This window comes from Photinus pyralis, unplaced genomic scaffold (assembly GCF_008802855.1).
Source record: "Photinus pyralis isolate 1611_PpyrPB1 unplaced genomic scaffold, Ppyr1.3 Ppyr1.4_LG1, whole genome shotgun sequence".
NCBI lineage: Eukaryota > Metazoa > Arthropoda > Insecta > Coleoptera > Lampyridae > Photinus > Photinus pyralis.
The window spans coordinates 51,842,286-51,858,307 of NW_022170249.1; the positions used below are offsets into that span (position 1 = coordinate 51,842,286).

General features: G+C 35.0%; 1 protein-coding gene across 9 annotated transcripts in view; it reads right to left on the bottom strand.

Moving 5' to 3' along the window:
* Positions 1-16,022, bottom strand: part of LOC116180038 (probable nuclear hormone receptor HR3) — a 173,554-nt gene that overhangs the window by 52,102 nt on the left and 105,430 nt on the right. Inside the window, exon 1 of one of the 9 annotated variants that reach the window (XM_031499879.1) lies at positions 4,221-5,194. The exons of 7 other annotated variants lie outside the window; for them this stretch is intronic. In XM_031499879.1, coding sequence (XP_031355739.1) covers positions 4,221-4,320 — 100 coding nt within the window. In that variant the 5' untranslated portion in view covers positions 4,321-5,194. Of the gene's footprint in view, positions 1-4,220; positions 5,195-16,022 lie in introns of those variants that run through there. One more of the 9 variants, XM_031499929.1, reaches the window with a different exon arrangement.

Sequence of the window (16,022 nt, forward strand, 5' to 3'; positions counted from 1 at the left end):
CGTTTTATTCAACGAACCATTAATTTGTAAGGAAAGTACCTATTTAAAAAAAAAGGTAGTAAAGAAGTAAATATTTAGGAAGACATCAAGTAGGTAGATGTTTAATATTCCTAAGATCTTAAAAAATTCCAAATAGGCCAAGATTTATAAAAATTCCTGAGAAAATTAGTAAATAGATTCTGGTGTTAGAAGTCTTCCAAGATGGTTTCCTAAAATTGCAAAAAAGTTTCCAAAGCACTGTTCTAAGCAAGGAAATCGCACCTGATTAGCTGACATCTCGGCTGACATGTATCATTTACATTAAATTAAAGATTTTGTATTTATTATAATAGCAAGTCTGTTCGTTCGCTATAATTGATGAAGAAATTAAGCACGAAATTAAGTGAATTATAATTTCGAAATATTTCATCCGCAATTACACAATGTGCCAATAATGTAGCATCAATTGATCGTGTACCGCATGAAGCGCAAAAACATTTTCACGCACGACCTATCAGATTTTGAACAAATACCTTTGTAGTCGCAGGTTACTTACACCTTCACGCATTTGTGGAAAGGAAAAGTACCTAAAGCTACTAGTCTGGGAATGGAAAATCAAGGAAAAGGAAGAATTTGTAAAGATCGTTACCGCGATTTCCACGGTTTCTAAGAGAAAGAAGATTCCATGATCCTATGGAATGACTTCTACGCGTAAGAAGGGTTCGAAGTAAATTGTTAGAAATTCTCATTGGTTTTAAGGGAGTTGCCATTACGATTCTAAAATGCGATGAAGAAATATACTAACTGTTCTTCGTAAGAAAATTTCTAGGAAAATCCATTTGTTAGTGAACCCCGAGGTGAACCTTTACTCAAGAAGTTGTCTACTAGCCTATTTCAAAAAGTTAAGGTTACTTCTAAAATTCTTAGGATTTTAAAAAAGAACCCTGGTACAGGGTGAGTCAACGATTGTGAGGAATGATATTTTTTCCAAACATATTTTGAAGTATACAGGGAACGGTCACAAAGTAAGAAACCAAAAGGTAAATTTTTTAAATAGAACACTGTGCTTATGATTATTTTCCATATGCCAAGGTAGGCATCTCGGTAGGCATAATTTCGTAATTTCGTTTAATGGTGGTGGGTGAAAATTTTTGAAAAAAGACGCATAACAAAATCAAGAGTAAAAGACACACAAGTTGACAAATCCACTGTCCCAATTTCGATTACGAAACTAATTTAAATCAGTACTTTATTAATTTAAATACTCAAATGCAAATTAAATTTTGTTTAAACAATTGATTAATTATTTAAACAAATTATTAATAAACAGTATAGATTTACGATTTAATCTGAAACTTGTCACTTCTAAGCTTAACACTAATTCGTACTCACGCGAAATTTTATAAACAAACTAATTTGTTGTTCACAATATCAATGGTAATATATTTCCCTGACAAATGTCGAGAAACTTGTGTTTCTAAATGTAGGATTAATTAACAGAAGCATTTTTTTGTAAAAAATATATTTCCTTTTGAAATTTGAATTTTCCGGAATTTTCGGAACTTCAGAATGGAATAGTACATGTGATTTCGTGGCTTTTTCGAATAAAAAACCCGAAATAAACGGAACCCGGTGGAACTAGAGAAACTTGTGTTTTTAATTAAAGACTTATTTATATTGACGAACATTTTCTGAGGATTCCTTTTTAAATCAAAAATTGGTTTTCTTTTACTTAATTGTGACACGTGCTTAAACAAACCGAGAGCTTGATCAAGAGGGATCCCTACGAAATATCGAGTAAATAGCTGGGAAATATGTATGAAATGGACGAAATTAGAAGAAATTGTGGGGAAATATTAGACAATTTTGGAGAAATAAGAGGAAATTTCAAAAGAATGGGATTCTCGGGAAATCTAGAGAAAATACTAGAGGTAATTTTAAGGAAATAAAAGGTTTCTATAGGGAAGTAACCTTATTCATTTCACATTAATTCGTCCTCAAAACCCTCCTTTGAACTCGGCATAAAGTTAACCTGATGTGAATAATCACATAATTTGTCATTTAAAAAAAATTAGAAAACCCAAAAATCGCATACCTATTGTAAAATGAAAACCCCAATTTGAATAGAAAAAAAATGTTGGCGAAAAAAATACTTTTTTACAGATTTAATAGAAATTCTAAGATGGCGAAATTAATAAAAAAAAACGGCGATGGCTCATTAAAAAAAAGGCTTCATCAATAAAAGCGACCACGAGCTGCGCGGAAGTTCTGTTTGTTTGGCGGAATTTCGGAGGGTTTTACTACAACAGAAACCTTCGCGAGTCCAACCATTCCCAATGTTTCCCCCAACCAGTTCAACGATTTAGACAGGCATAAGAGACAGACAGGCAAACATTCAGTTTTGTTTATATGGATAATAGCCGCTTATCCCGGCGAACCTCGTGTCTATCATGGGGATCTCGGAAACCATAGAAGACACGAAGATGGTCGAATTAGGGAAAAGTTGTGCAATTAAACAGAAAATTCTGATTATGCCAGAAAAACCGAAATTTGGCGATTTGGTTTTTTTATTTTATTTGAATAGATACAAAAAATTAAAAAATACTTCCTCATTGCCACTTTTTGCGCTCTAAAAGAGAGCGTTGAGAGATTGTCAATACAACGTTTCGTTTCGGAGAAATCATCAACTTTGTTTTTTTATATGACCCGTAAAAAATTACACACTGTATTGAGTAGCATCTTTTAATTACGACATACGGCACACGCAAAAAAACAAAGTTGGAACGTGTTGGTTTCAACAGAATGGTGCACCAGCGCACAACGCCCTAATCGTTGCGAAAATACCTACCCCGGATAATGATAGTAGGGGCTATTAGACATATATTATTGTAAAACAGAATATATATCTAATGGTAAAAATTGTGATAAATTGTTAGTTTGAAACTGGAGAAAAAATAAAAATGGAAATTGCTTCCAGAATAACCTCAAATATTTACAATAAAAAATCTTTAAGGACAAAAATAAACAGTCCTGAAGCACTGTGCAAGCGAATGCCTCGGAAAATTTAGTTATAGAAATTTTCTGAAAGAAGATGAGGATCTTTAGTAACGTTTGAGGCCCGAACTAAATAGATGGAGAGTACAGAGTTAAATCAAACAAGAAAATAGAAACAGAGAAGAGAAAAATAACATTTTTTGGACATTTTAAAATAACATGTTTGCTGGTAATGAAAATAATTGTAACAACTTCACCTTTTAACAAGATGGTGCGCCATCCTATACTCTCCGAGGTACGTACGATAACATATTATTTTGCAAGAATACGTTGCAGATTTGACTGAATGACCTCCAAATAGGCCGTTGATTCATAATGAATTTCGTTGACTAATTTTAGGCTGTTTTAATTAGTTAAAAAAAATTAAGTAAAAATAATGTACGCGCTATTACAAAATGTTTCCAATTTTCGTCCAAACGCTTAAAAATTTTAAGGGTAATCTTCCATCAAAATCGAAACCAAAATTATTTAAGATCAAAAAGCGTCCCAAATAAATTTGGCCCACCGTGTAGATGCGCAAAGTACCTAATACCGGAAAGTTATCACTTATCACCCTTCAAAAACCTTAAAGCAACGAGTAATTAATAATTACATATTAAGTATTCTTTGCTTAAAGTCTTATTTGGAACGTTGCAACATTTACAAACAAACCGAAATTTGGAGAGTCTTAAGAAAAAATGTGTGCCTTACACTAACGAACTTCAAAATAAAATTTAATTGTTTATTAAAACTCGTTAACCTTATAAAAGTTGTATCACAACCCACTTGTGAAAATCTGAACGTAACGCCGTATTCTCTAAGTAAAATAAGAATTGCGTAATGTTCACCGAGCACTTGTTGCGCCAATCTGAATTTATATGCACTCCAATAGAAAGAAGTCAATTTATTGATATTCTGCGAGAGTATTATTTTAACGCATAGTAAAAAAGACCATCTGGAAGCCGAGTGGAAAAAATTGACACATATCCACGACGCTAAATGCCAAAGCCGGTTACATCATTTATCGTTATCAAAATGTTTGGCACCTTCGAGTCTCTATTGTTTTTTTTTTTTTGGAAAAAAAACGAGGTCGCCGGTGTGTTTACGACATTTTTTAAATAAATAAAATTATCGGAAGACTCATTCCATATAAGATAAGATTGTGTAAAACGGCCTAAATAAATAATTAGGGAATAACTCACAACTACCTTTAATTGAGCCACTCGACGTATGAGGTTGCTGAGATTGATTTTGAGATTGTTGAACTTGCTCCAATTTTGAACTCACATTATTCCACATATCAAACATGTTGGTAGTAGTCACCCGTAAAACATTTTTTAATTTACAAAATAAAAACGCACTGCAAATCCACAAAGTAATGTCATCGAGAAATTTACTCACAAAAGCACTAACCGAGTCCGATGTCCTGCAGCGGTGGGGTTTCGCTCATATTATCATCATCATCATCCCTGTTCTTCGCCCGCTTGAAGCTGTACATCTTCCATGTTTTCATAATATACAAAGTCCACGAAACTTCCTCATACTGTCCGCGAGAATTTTGAATAAACGATTTGTGGCTGGTTAACTAACGAAAGGGGGTGTAATTGATTAACAAACGTGAGGGTGTCAACTTCAATTGATCCTCGTTTTCTTACGACGGAAGTAACTTTATTATTACGTAAGTGAAGAAGGTGCGGATTCTGTGCTATCTTCTTTAAAGTGCATAGTATTGATTCTCTCAACTCAACTCTCTATGTGCAATCTACATGTGAGCCAGTAGGCGGCAGCGGGGTTGCAAAAAAATGTTCGCATTATTTTCCGCGCCACCTTTATGTAAGGTAAGTAAGCGCACCGCAACATAACCGATAAGAATTTGTAAATAAATAAAAAGGAGGCCGGTTAATGACTTCGAGCAATCAGCCACAAATCGCGCTAATCGTCTCAAACAATGCACCACCTCCTTGATGTTGTTGTCGCGATTGCGATTTTTATAAGAACTGATCCTCACTTTCACAAACGGCACATCTAATAACAAATTTGCGATGAAAATCCATTTTATGAGCACGTGTGCGCACCGACAGTTTGTAAATAATGCCTCTGACCTGGGGGGGAAAAATTTTTGCGAACCTCCGGCGTCGAATGCGCGCAAAAGTTGTAAAAATGCGGGATGCTCCCGGCACAAACTCTAAGTTGGCACTAAACTCGAGCTCAACCACCACCTTCCCAATCCATCCAAGTGCAGACACACACACTACAGTAGAAAGTAGGCATAAGTTTTATGCGGCGCATGCTGTTATTAAAGTCGGTAATCTAACTGTACTTTTTATACACAATGAATGTGATGATGGTACGGTTCATTTTTATGTCTTTGTGGTACTGTCAGTAGGCGAAGCGGCAGACGGATCAATTTTCGAAAAGCAAATGGGCAACGTGGATGCAGGTCTGAAACTGCAATCCATATTTTTATCTCGGCGTGTGCGTGTAATCAACACAACGCACGTGACTTCGACAAATTCAAATTTGTCGCGATCGATAATCGAACGGAATCTCTCTAGTCTACGTTCGATTGTAATTTCGAAGTGTGACAAATTTCAAACTGCAATTTTACGCTTTTTAAGTCCGATTAATTGCAAAACCCAAAGTACTTACCGCCCACAAGCGCCAATTATCGCCCCGCTGATTAGCGACCGATATGCAGTCAACGAAGGGTTCACCCGGTCATTTCCTTTTCGATTTCGTCGCGTACAAATTTAATTTTGGTAATTCCCAACACCTGAATTCCGTCCTTTCGTTTGTGGAATAAGATCTAATTTAGAATGAGACGTCACGGAAAACAAAAAATTTTTTTAAATTGAAGATTCGATATATCAACACTCGGTGGTAGAAATTTTGATAAAAAATTTCCGTATGCCGGTTGCCCATTTGTCGAGGCGGAGGCCCGTGAAATTGGTTTACCGTTACCTTATGATTTTCGAGTTATTGGAATTTTTAAGTTCACATCTATTTCTCAATGTCGAGCCATTATGCTTTGAGACTTTTATTGATTCAGATACATGATGACCAGAAGTTTTTTTCTGATTCTTCGACGGTATTTTAGACATCCCTAAGAAATTCTACAGAAATCTTTCACTGATGCTTTTAAGATTCCTAAATTCTTCACAGCTCCTCTCGAGGTTCTTATAAATCCCTTTAAATTTTTTGTAGAGTATGTGAAAAGCCCAGGAATAGTCGATTATCTCTGTTATTTATGCATTTTTTTAAATAAATGGTGTGCTTATTACAGGATATTATGTGTTACAAAGCGATATTTCGAAAACGGTTTCAAATATTTTTAAAAAATGTTGCTGACTAATAAGGATATGGGGGAACAAATTTTAACACTTTTTTTATTTTTTTCTTTTCTTAATTTGCAAGAGAGAGATGGCACTTTTGTTTTTAAATTTCGAACCTACATAAAAAATTACGTATGAGTTAATATGTTTTGTTTAATTGCTTCCATATGGTTACGGAGCTATGGTTATTTTAGACAAAAGTCGACATGTTAATTTTGTGGGACTGCAGAAAAATTACAGAGAAGCTGCACTAATTTGGGCAGATTCCCAAACAGCTCGTGCCATACAAAAGAGTGGAAACCAGAAGTCGCACAAGCAAAATCAGTTATAACCATATTGCACTTGCACTGGTTTCATTTATTATTATCATTTCATGACTCTTCACAAAATTCGCATTAATTTTTGAAATTGGGAAGCAAGACGCTTATAATAGGTTTTTGAAAACTGTTACTTTTTCTGACGAAGCCACTTTTCATAATTGTGGACAGGATTTATGCTATTTCTTATTAAAGAAGATTTAAATTTTTATTTTTGTTTGGCTATTTTCCCAAAAAGTAAACAAACACACTGGCCGCAGGAAAATCCACACTGAATTCACACAACTTTAGATGACATGAGAGACCGGAATACGTTCTGTCTGCTTACTAGTGATACCCGAAATGTTAGAACGGGTACCAGTACCAAGTTCATTTAGACGTAGAGGAGAAAGTGTTTAGAAGTCCAAGGAAGACATTTTTGAACATCTTTTTAAGCATAACAAAAAATGAATTGTAATTATTAAGTTATAAGTTGTTGCCAACTGGTTCCTTGGCGCACTAAGAGTGTAACGAAGCACTTCGTCTGGAAATTGCAATTGATTATAATTAACCGTATAATTAGTTGAATGAGTTACAGTTAACAGCCTCAGATTAAATCCGCACCCTTAAAAAACTTGAATTTGCCACCGGTACCGTATTTGTAAGACGTCTAATTAAAGAAGTTGTAATTTTTAGATGCTGTGTCCGTTGGAAAAACCGTCGTTCCGCTCATGGCATAGCCGAACTTTATACTATGCGATCAAAAATGATTTGATATTGAGTCATGAGTAAATTTACTTTTCATCCGTACCGTTCAATTTTAGTTTGTTTGAAAATAATTCTACAGCACCGTATTTAAATTTTTTGCATTTTGGTAGTTTAACCGAAACGTACAATTTCTTGCCTTTTGCATCATTTTGCCTTTGGTGTTTAACCGTGTTTAAATCTTTTGCATTTTCGTCAGTTTTATAAGTACCGTATTAAATTTTGGGCTTTACCGTAAATTTATTTTGCATTACGACCGTTTAATTTTTGCTTTTACATTAAGTTTACCCCACAGTAATTAAAGGTTTTGTACAGTAAATCCTACCGCTCCGTTAATTGCAAAGTAACCTTTTTGCTACTTTCCGTTTGATTAATTAGAAGGGAGGGGGGAGGGCGAGATTGTCTCGCTTTCCTACATTTGCTTTCCCGTAGAATCCGTTATCGAATCCGATTATTTACTATTCTGAAAGATATTGTAGCCGATTTAAGAAAATGTAACACCCTATATACCGTTACCAACTATTTTGATACTTTATTGTAGAGATTCTAAAAAATAATTGATGTATCAAGAAACAATTATCACAGAACGTAAGAAACTCAAAAAATTGAAATTTTGCCACCCTGTGTAACAAAAACGGCGCCCTTTAGACCATGTATACAGTGTGTCCCAAATCGGGTGGGATTGCATGGGTAACTTTGTTATTATTAAAAGATAGAGAATTGGTTAAATGAGCAATGTTTTGCAGTTTTGGATGCTTATTTAAAATTTCCTTATGGAAATTCTAAATGTCGCATTGGTTCGACGTAAATTCAAAAAAACTAAAATTGGTCATTTCCTTGAATGTCTTATATCATCGAAAGTATAAGAGATATAAAAAAAAGTTTTATATAAAAGTAACTGTCTTTGATACGCTTAATTTAGAATTGATGTCAAAAAAAATTCAAGATGGCCACTGTTGAGGAACATTTACCAACTTCCTAAAGTTAAATGGGCGCCATATTGGATCTTTAGATTACTTGATCGACTTTTAAATTCTCTTTTCAACGAGCTATTATAACATAAGATTGAAAATAAGATACCAGTTATATTAACGGTTTTTGTATTTTAATCAAGTAGTCTGTGACGAATAAAAAAAAACAAAACAAAATCTATTCGAGGCAACAAAACAATGAAAATAATTACACCAGATGTTTAAAATACTGGCCATTATTAGTGAAACACACTTCAAGACAGTTTAGTTTAGGCAACGTGTTGCCATTGATGATTATTATTATTATTGTAGTGGTAGCTACTTCCACTTTACTTTTATTTTTTAATTAAGTACTTACTTTTATAATTTAATGTACTGTACATAATTCGTGAATTGTGACCTGAGCAGCCAGTTTGTTGGTAGGTAGCATATACACTAACCCTTCCTTCGAAACATACGTTGTCGAGAAAACTCCTTTAAGGAAGTTTATTGGAGAATTTGTAAATAATGGTGAGCAGTTAAAGATCCATCGAAGATTACCGGTCCAATTACATGACTTCCCATTATGCCATAAAATACATTAATTAAAAAAAATATTACCTACTTGATTTCGGCGTGAAACTACAACATGTAGGTTTTCCTGTGACGAGTAGTGTTCATAATGTCGATTTGAACACTTCGCAGTTAGAAAAATAAGATTCATCTGTCCATATACTCGGACTGGTAAAACTGTTAGTTTCGATATTCTTGCGGAATGTGACCTGGGACAATGCATCAATGGTAATACATTGTGTAAAATAAAGCGAAGTGTCTTGAAATGTCTTTAACTGAATAATGGCATGACTTTTTTCGAGGGGATAGTTTGTAGTTATAGCACCATTTGTAGGTATGTAAGTATGGATAATAAGTCAATAAGTGATGTTATAAAAATCAAATTTTTCTAGACCTAATGCTTGTATAAAATTTTGGAGGGAGTTGTAATGCCCAAACCCCCCCTCTCATGAGTGCGTCCCTGATTTTTTTAAACAGCTGATGTAACTATTTTCATTGTTTTGTTGCCTCGAATAGATTTTGTTTTGTTTTTTTTAATTCATCACAGCCTACTTAATTAAAATATAAAACCGTTGATATAACTGGTATCTTATTTTCAATCTTATGTTATGATGGCTCGTTGAAAAGAGAATTAAAAAATCTATCAAGTAATCTAAAAATCCCATATGGCGCCTATTTAACTTTAGGAAGTTGGTAAATGTTCCTCAAAAGTAGCCATCTTGAATTTTTTTTGACATCAATTCTAAATTAAATGTATCAAAGACAGTAACTTACTTTCGATGATATGACATTCAAGGAAATGACCAATTTTAGTTTTTTTGAATTTACGTCAAACCTATGCGACATTTTGAATTTCCAAAAGGAAATTTTAAATAAGCATCTAAAACTGCAAAACATTGCCCATTTAACCAATTCTCTATCCTTCATAATAACAAAGTTACCCATGCAATCCCACCCGATCTGGGACACACTGTATATTTGCATTTCTTTCTTATTTTCACGAATACTATGACCCCCTGAAATATCTGCATGACATTAATTAACAGCCTGTATATAGAATACAGATTGAACCCACAATTATTAAATTTGCAACTATGAAAGGTAAAATTTTGAAATTTGATGGTGGTCTAATAAAAAGGTTTTTCGATCTTCTCGTAGAATTCTTGAAAAATATGTTATAGTTCAGGAAGCCAAGGTTTTGACTTGGCAAAGTAACAAGCGGCATTTTATCTAATTCGGAAACGTTTGGGCTACATAAACAAGACTGGTCTGAAATTTAGTTCAAAAACGAGCTGGTTACAAGTTTTTGAGAGCTAAAATCGCCAAAGTGTGAAGAAATTCAAGAAAGTTTATGCTTTTTTTCAGTTTTTGATAATGTGGCATTCCATGTTGAACAATGAAAACTTGGACTACTGCGTGCCCTTGACCCGGGGTTGTAAGTGTATAGTAGTGGGTTGGGTTGGTAAAGCTGCTCTGACGTAACTCTACGCACGTTTTTTGAAATTAGTATATTTAAAAAAAAATGTTTCCTTGACGGTCCTTTAGACACTACATAGATGCTAGCAAACATCGAAACTATTTCGAATAGGTGATGTCGGTCATGACACCACACAATCAAGAGGGATGTTTTTGAAAAGCTTGTTATCGTCTACAAAGAAAAAAATACGTTTCTTCACTAATAAGCCAATTAGAAGACGGCCCTTACTATCTGCAACATAATACAGTAATATGATTTTTTTCTTAGCAATCTAATCCCGTGTTAAGAAAAACAAGAAAGTGTTAAATTGCGGTTTTCCTCGACGATTACAACCATTTGGCGAATGAAGATTATTCTGGAGCAAACATTTGGCAATATCTTGAACAAACAGTAGGCGAAGTGGCGTATCTTATAATAAGGAAAACCTACTTCCTGCTTTTTTGTTTTTGTTGTCGACAATGAGGTTAGCAATCTGCATTTCCCTGGACCACCTTTCGAAAGGCATTCTTCTACAGCCTACACAAATTTCCATTTGAACTACTGTTGGAATAATCTAGAATGGAAAAATACGATCGAAGGGGAATGCACCCACAGTTATAAATATTCAAATTAAAAAGAACTCCCTCCCAACTGCTATGATCCATTTGAGTGCTACCGTGTAATTTAGACAAGTATAAACATATGGCTTATACACCCCATCCTAACTGTTCCCTCGTATAGAAAATGTAACAATAAAAATGTCGGCGGGGTTGTCGTCTACCTGTCGATGAAGGAAATCCGTGCCTTCCAACTACTGTTTACAGTGTTTTTGCGGCACCGGCTTACCGCGCACCAACCCCTACTTAAATTGTCATACCGACAATTCGAGAGTTGTGCCATTGTTAGGTACGGTCGTAAACATTTACTGACGGGATTTATGACTTTGCTCACAGGTCACCCCTACTACCTAATTATCATAAAGTTCGGTGTCCGTTCGAGACGCGTTGATGATGAACTGCCAATAACAGGTGTATAAATCTATCGATCAAAATTGATAGCTCCAGCCTCATTGCTTAAGTGGACGTACTTTGTAATAAGCATCAACTATCCGTCACGATCTGAAAGTAACGTTTACGTAATGTTATTGAAGCGAACCGCTGTTATTAATCGCGGCATCTCCACGCTGGTCCAAATAGTTCAAATACCATAACCTTAACTACCGCATGGGTTTCGGTTTATTGAGTTTTATTGCTCCATTTAGAAACTGCTCAAAGTGTGAAGAAGGGAGGGTTGTAAAAACGTTTTAAAATTCTTGCCGAAATCAGTTCCTTTAAATCGGTCTAAAATTTTAAGATGATATAGACCTACCCATTACGTTTCGATAGCTCTGTGGCTTACGCGATATAAATAAATTTGTTTATTTTAAACAACTTGTTCATTACAGTCCTTGTGTGAGATCGAATGAAGTTCAGTGCATTTCTGTGTGGCAGACCAGTGCTCTAAAGGCCAGTTTTGATTCCACCATCAGTAAGATCTTGTCGAATGCTACCGCATTCTCATTGACGGTACCGACTTTCGACGTCCCGTTCACACACAATTATTCGCGTTTAAAGTTTTAACTCACCCATAAGTTAGATGTTGTCCGCGGTTACTATATTCCCTTTGTCTGACGCCCCCACAGTCATATAAATGAGCTATTTTGGTGGATTTCGCTAAAAGCCCCTTCTCAAACTAGTACTCAATTTGTGGGGCACTTCTCATAGCTCGAGCTTCCATTGGAAAAAAAACAAAATTCCTCTCCGATGACACCAGTTTGAAAACAATCGAACCAAAACTGTAGAACGAGATACGAAAAAACTGAAAAATCACCACGTTAGTAAACCATCCCCGTGGATGGCCCCCACCCAGATGACGCCGACCCCACATAATGTAACCCCGTGTCTAAAGACGGATCCGGTAGGTGCACGTACACTCTTCGTTTTTCTACAAGTGTTCTTCTACGGCACCCAGCCAGCCGACCAAAGTGAGATTAAAAGCTACCTTTTTACAAATAAATTTGGAAAAATGCGGTAAAAAATACAAAGATTTATATCCATTCTACTTCAGTCATGACAGCGACAACGCTCAAAGAGGTAATCTACTTCAACCCGAATACTTTGATTTGAATTTTTGCTTTCCACGGTTTAAAAAAAACTGTCAAATTTGTATCAAAATCAAATTGTGCAAAGCATTCAAGTCAAAGCTGCTTTGTTGGGAGTAGGGGTGGATTAATTTTTATGATCGTTATCGAAAGATTTCAAAATTTGCTTTTTTTTGGTATCATCAATCGGCTGGAAACAGTTTTTGAAAACATGTGGAAGAGGTAAAGTGATTTATCCTTAAAGTATACATCAAAACCAGAGCTTTTCCATTTCGTTGCATTAATAATTGATTCTTCACTCTATAGGCACATTTACATAGGGTGAATCATACAGGGTGAACATTTTGCCTGGAACACTGAATATATTTTCAAAACGAGATTTTTAAAAAGAAACTTTTGTGGTATCGAAAAGTATGAAAAGTTTGCTACCAATCTACGTACTTTAAATGTCTGATCAGTGGCGTACTTCTGAATGGTCTAGGTCTAGTCTAGGGGGTCTTATTTTTTTTTAATGGCAGCCACTAGTTTTTTTTACATATCCTTAAAGAGTCCACTAGGATATAGGAAAAACTTCAATTAAGGAACATAGTTGAGTTAATTAATTTTATAATGTCACTACTTTGCATTGAAAAAAAAAACGTTATTCATTTGTTAGTTATGTCAAAGCAATTTATTGTATCAAAAATCAAAAAGTAAAAGTAAAAAGTAAATCTATATGCTGAAAAATGATTTACAGTGGCGTGCGTCTACAGAACTAAGAGGCCCACTTTTGAATGGAAAGCACTATTTCCTTGAGGCGAGGTACTATTAAAGAATGAACCTTTTGTTGATATGACAACCTAAAAAACATGTTCAAACTAGTAAAATTATAAAGTTAACTAACTCTGCAATTTGATTATGTAAGACAATAAGTTTTCTATGCTGCTATATCAATAAAAGTGTGATCATATGTAATGAAAACTAATACTTAATACTAAAAAAAATGCCCCCCCCCCTGTCCATGCGTCGTAAATTTGGCTGGTATAAAGAGGGCCAAAATAAGCCTTTTTTTTCAAAGGTCCAACATGTATTGTTCGAAAGTCAAAAATCTCAGAATATCCGCTTCTTTTCTTTCTCAGAGACCATAACAGATAGAAGTCTTGGGTTACACATTTTAAAATTTGGCAACCAAAATGCCTACCGCAAGATGATACAGTTTTGAATGAAGGCGCAAAAAAATTGTATTTCGATGGAATTATGTATCTGGGAGTGGTGAAAACATGGGAGGAACGAAACCAAATTTAGATTTTTAAAATTGAAATTCTGAGTCTCATCACAAAAATACTCAAAACTTCATTAATTTTGTGGGTTTTTTAAACGTGGAAATCACCTAAAATATTCGTCGCCAAAAAAACGAATGTATAGATCAAAGCCTATTTTTTTAGTATAACCTGTCTCTAGCAGTTGATAGAATATTAAAAAGAAGTCTGAATAATGAGAGATCTAGCGATTTTTCTGGTCAACCTTAGGGGCGTGCAACCATGAGATATGCGTACATCGTCAATTCCATCCTCCTATAGACCTACAGTAGGTGTGCGCGTGGAAGATTATAGATTTATTAACGCAGATTTAAAATTCATTGTAGGAGCATTTGAAGGATTTAAATAGGGGTTTTAAAAATCGAAAAACCCTAAATTATTAGAAATTGTAGAATTACAAACATAATTAAACGGTAAGTATCGACATGCTTATGCTTAAAAACCTGGTAATTCCATTTAAAAAAATCAAGTTACCTTTAAAAATTGACGGAGTGATTTCTTTTAACACAATATTTATTTACATAAAAGTCAGGAAAATGACACATTACTGGCGAGGAAATATTGAAGTGCGAGGTCCCTTTGGGGCCGAGTACTTTAATTTCCGAGTCAAGTAATGTCATTTTACTGACAAGTTTTGTATTAAATTTTACCTAAAATCGTATTTTATTATAAAAATTTCAATAAATATAGAACTTTTGATTAATGTCAATCGGTCAGTGGTGACAGGAGTCATTATAGACATTTAGCTATGTCACAGATACGGCCAGTAAGGTGACAAGCGGCAGAAACGTAGTTTGCTCTGCCTCTGTCATAGAAACTAAAATTTCCTGACAGAAAGTAGGCATGAAAATGAAGGTTTCAGAACGATTTTGGGTAAAAAAGTTTAAATATTACCGTTCGACTATGTTAGTATGTTTCGTGAGTAATAACATTGCAGGATCACGGCCTTCTAAGTTTTATGATAACTAAGATATTCAATTATTACTAGACAACTACTTGTTGAAAAAATGACGAATTGCGGCTAAACGACTCATTTTAGATATCATTTGTATATATAGTGCACACTAAAATTGACCAAGAAATAAGTATGCAGTAATACACAGGGTGTTCTATTTAAAAAAAATGCACCTTGATATTTCTCACCCTGTATAGGACTATGAGTAGAATCCAAAAATAGGCACAGATTCGTCGACGGTCCATCCTTGCTTTTAAAATAAAAAAGAAAAACGAATAAAAATCGGCTAATTTCGAGAAACCCCCTGGCGGGCGCCCAAACGGTTACAGTGATTTTCTCTTTAAAATTGAGCTCCAGACATCTAGACCTAGGTCTATCTCTTAAAATAAGAAAGTGTCCAACTTGGACCACCTTGTACAGGCAAGTGGATACTGCTGGGTTCCGTGAGCTGGTACGAATTCTACAGGCCACATTCTATAAGAAAATTTTTTTTCCGGGCGATCTGAGACAATACAATTGAAGTGTTTTAGGTCGTAGCATGAAAGTGCTGAAATACAATGATAGGCGACGCACCTCGTGTGGATTGTATATTTTGTTACTTTTAATTATCAGCTGCAATTTAAAAAAAAAACTGTATGGTAATTTATTTTCGAGAAAGGAGTACTTCAAAATGTTTTTGTGGTGCACCTCAGAGCTAACGCCCCCCTCCCTCCCGCCACCTTCATTACTACACTAATAATTTAATGGCGCGTAACCTATGCAATTCCACCTGGCCCGCAGTTACCCAGTCCGCCCCTGTTACCTAAGACAAAATAAGCCAACAGTCAAGCTGCAACAGGTAGCAACTATTTACCTTAATCCTTTACAAAGTAGATCTAATCAAAAGAAATTTAGAATTTCAATATCAATACCGACGATATTGACTTCTTCAATTTAAAGCTAGAGGGTATTCCACGATTTATATTACCAAATGAATGATGTAACGACAAGTCTCTGGTTTTTCACGTGTTCTTCACAACCTTTTCTATTTCATTTGTGAAATTACGTTGGCCCATTGGGATGTTGAAAGTGACACATAGCTGAAACACCCTTAAAGGCTCCATTTGCGGCTGTTATCGATAGCTATGAACCCTTCACATTAAAATTTTTTTATCTTTTGGCAAAACTTGGGTATACAGGAGGTGAGTTTCCCAAAGGTCTCGGCTACCGCCTGACTGATTTCTGCAAAACTGTACTTTTTCATTT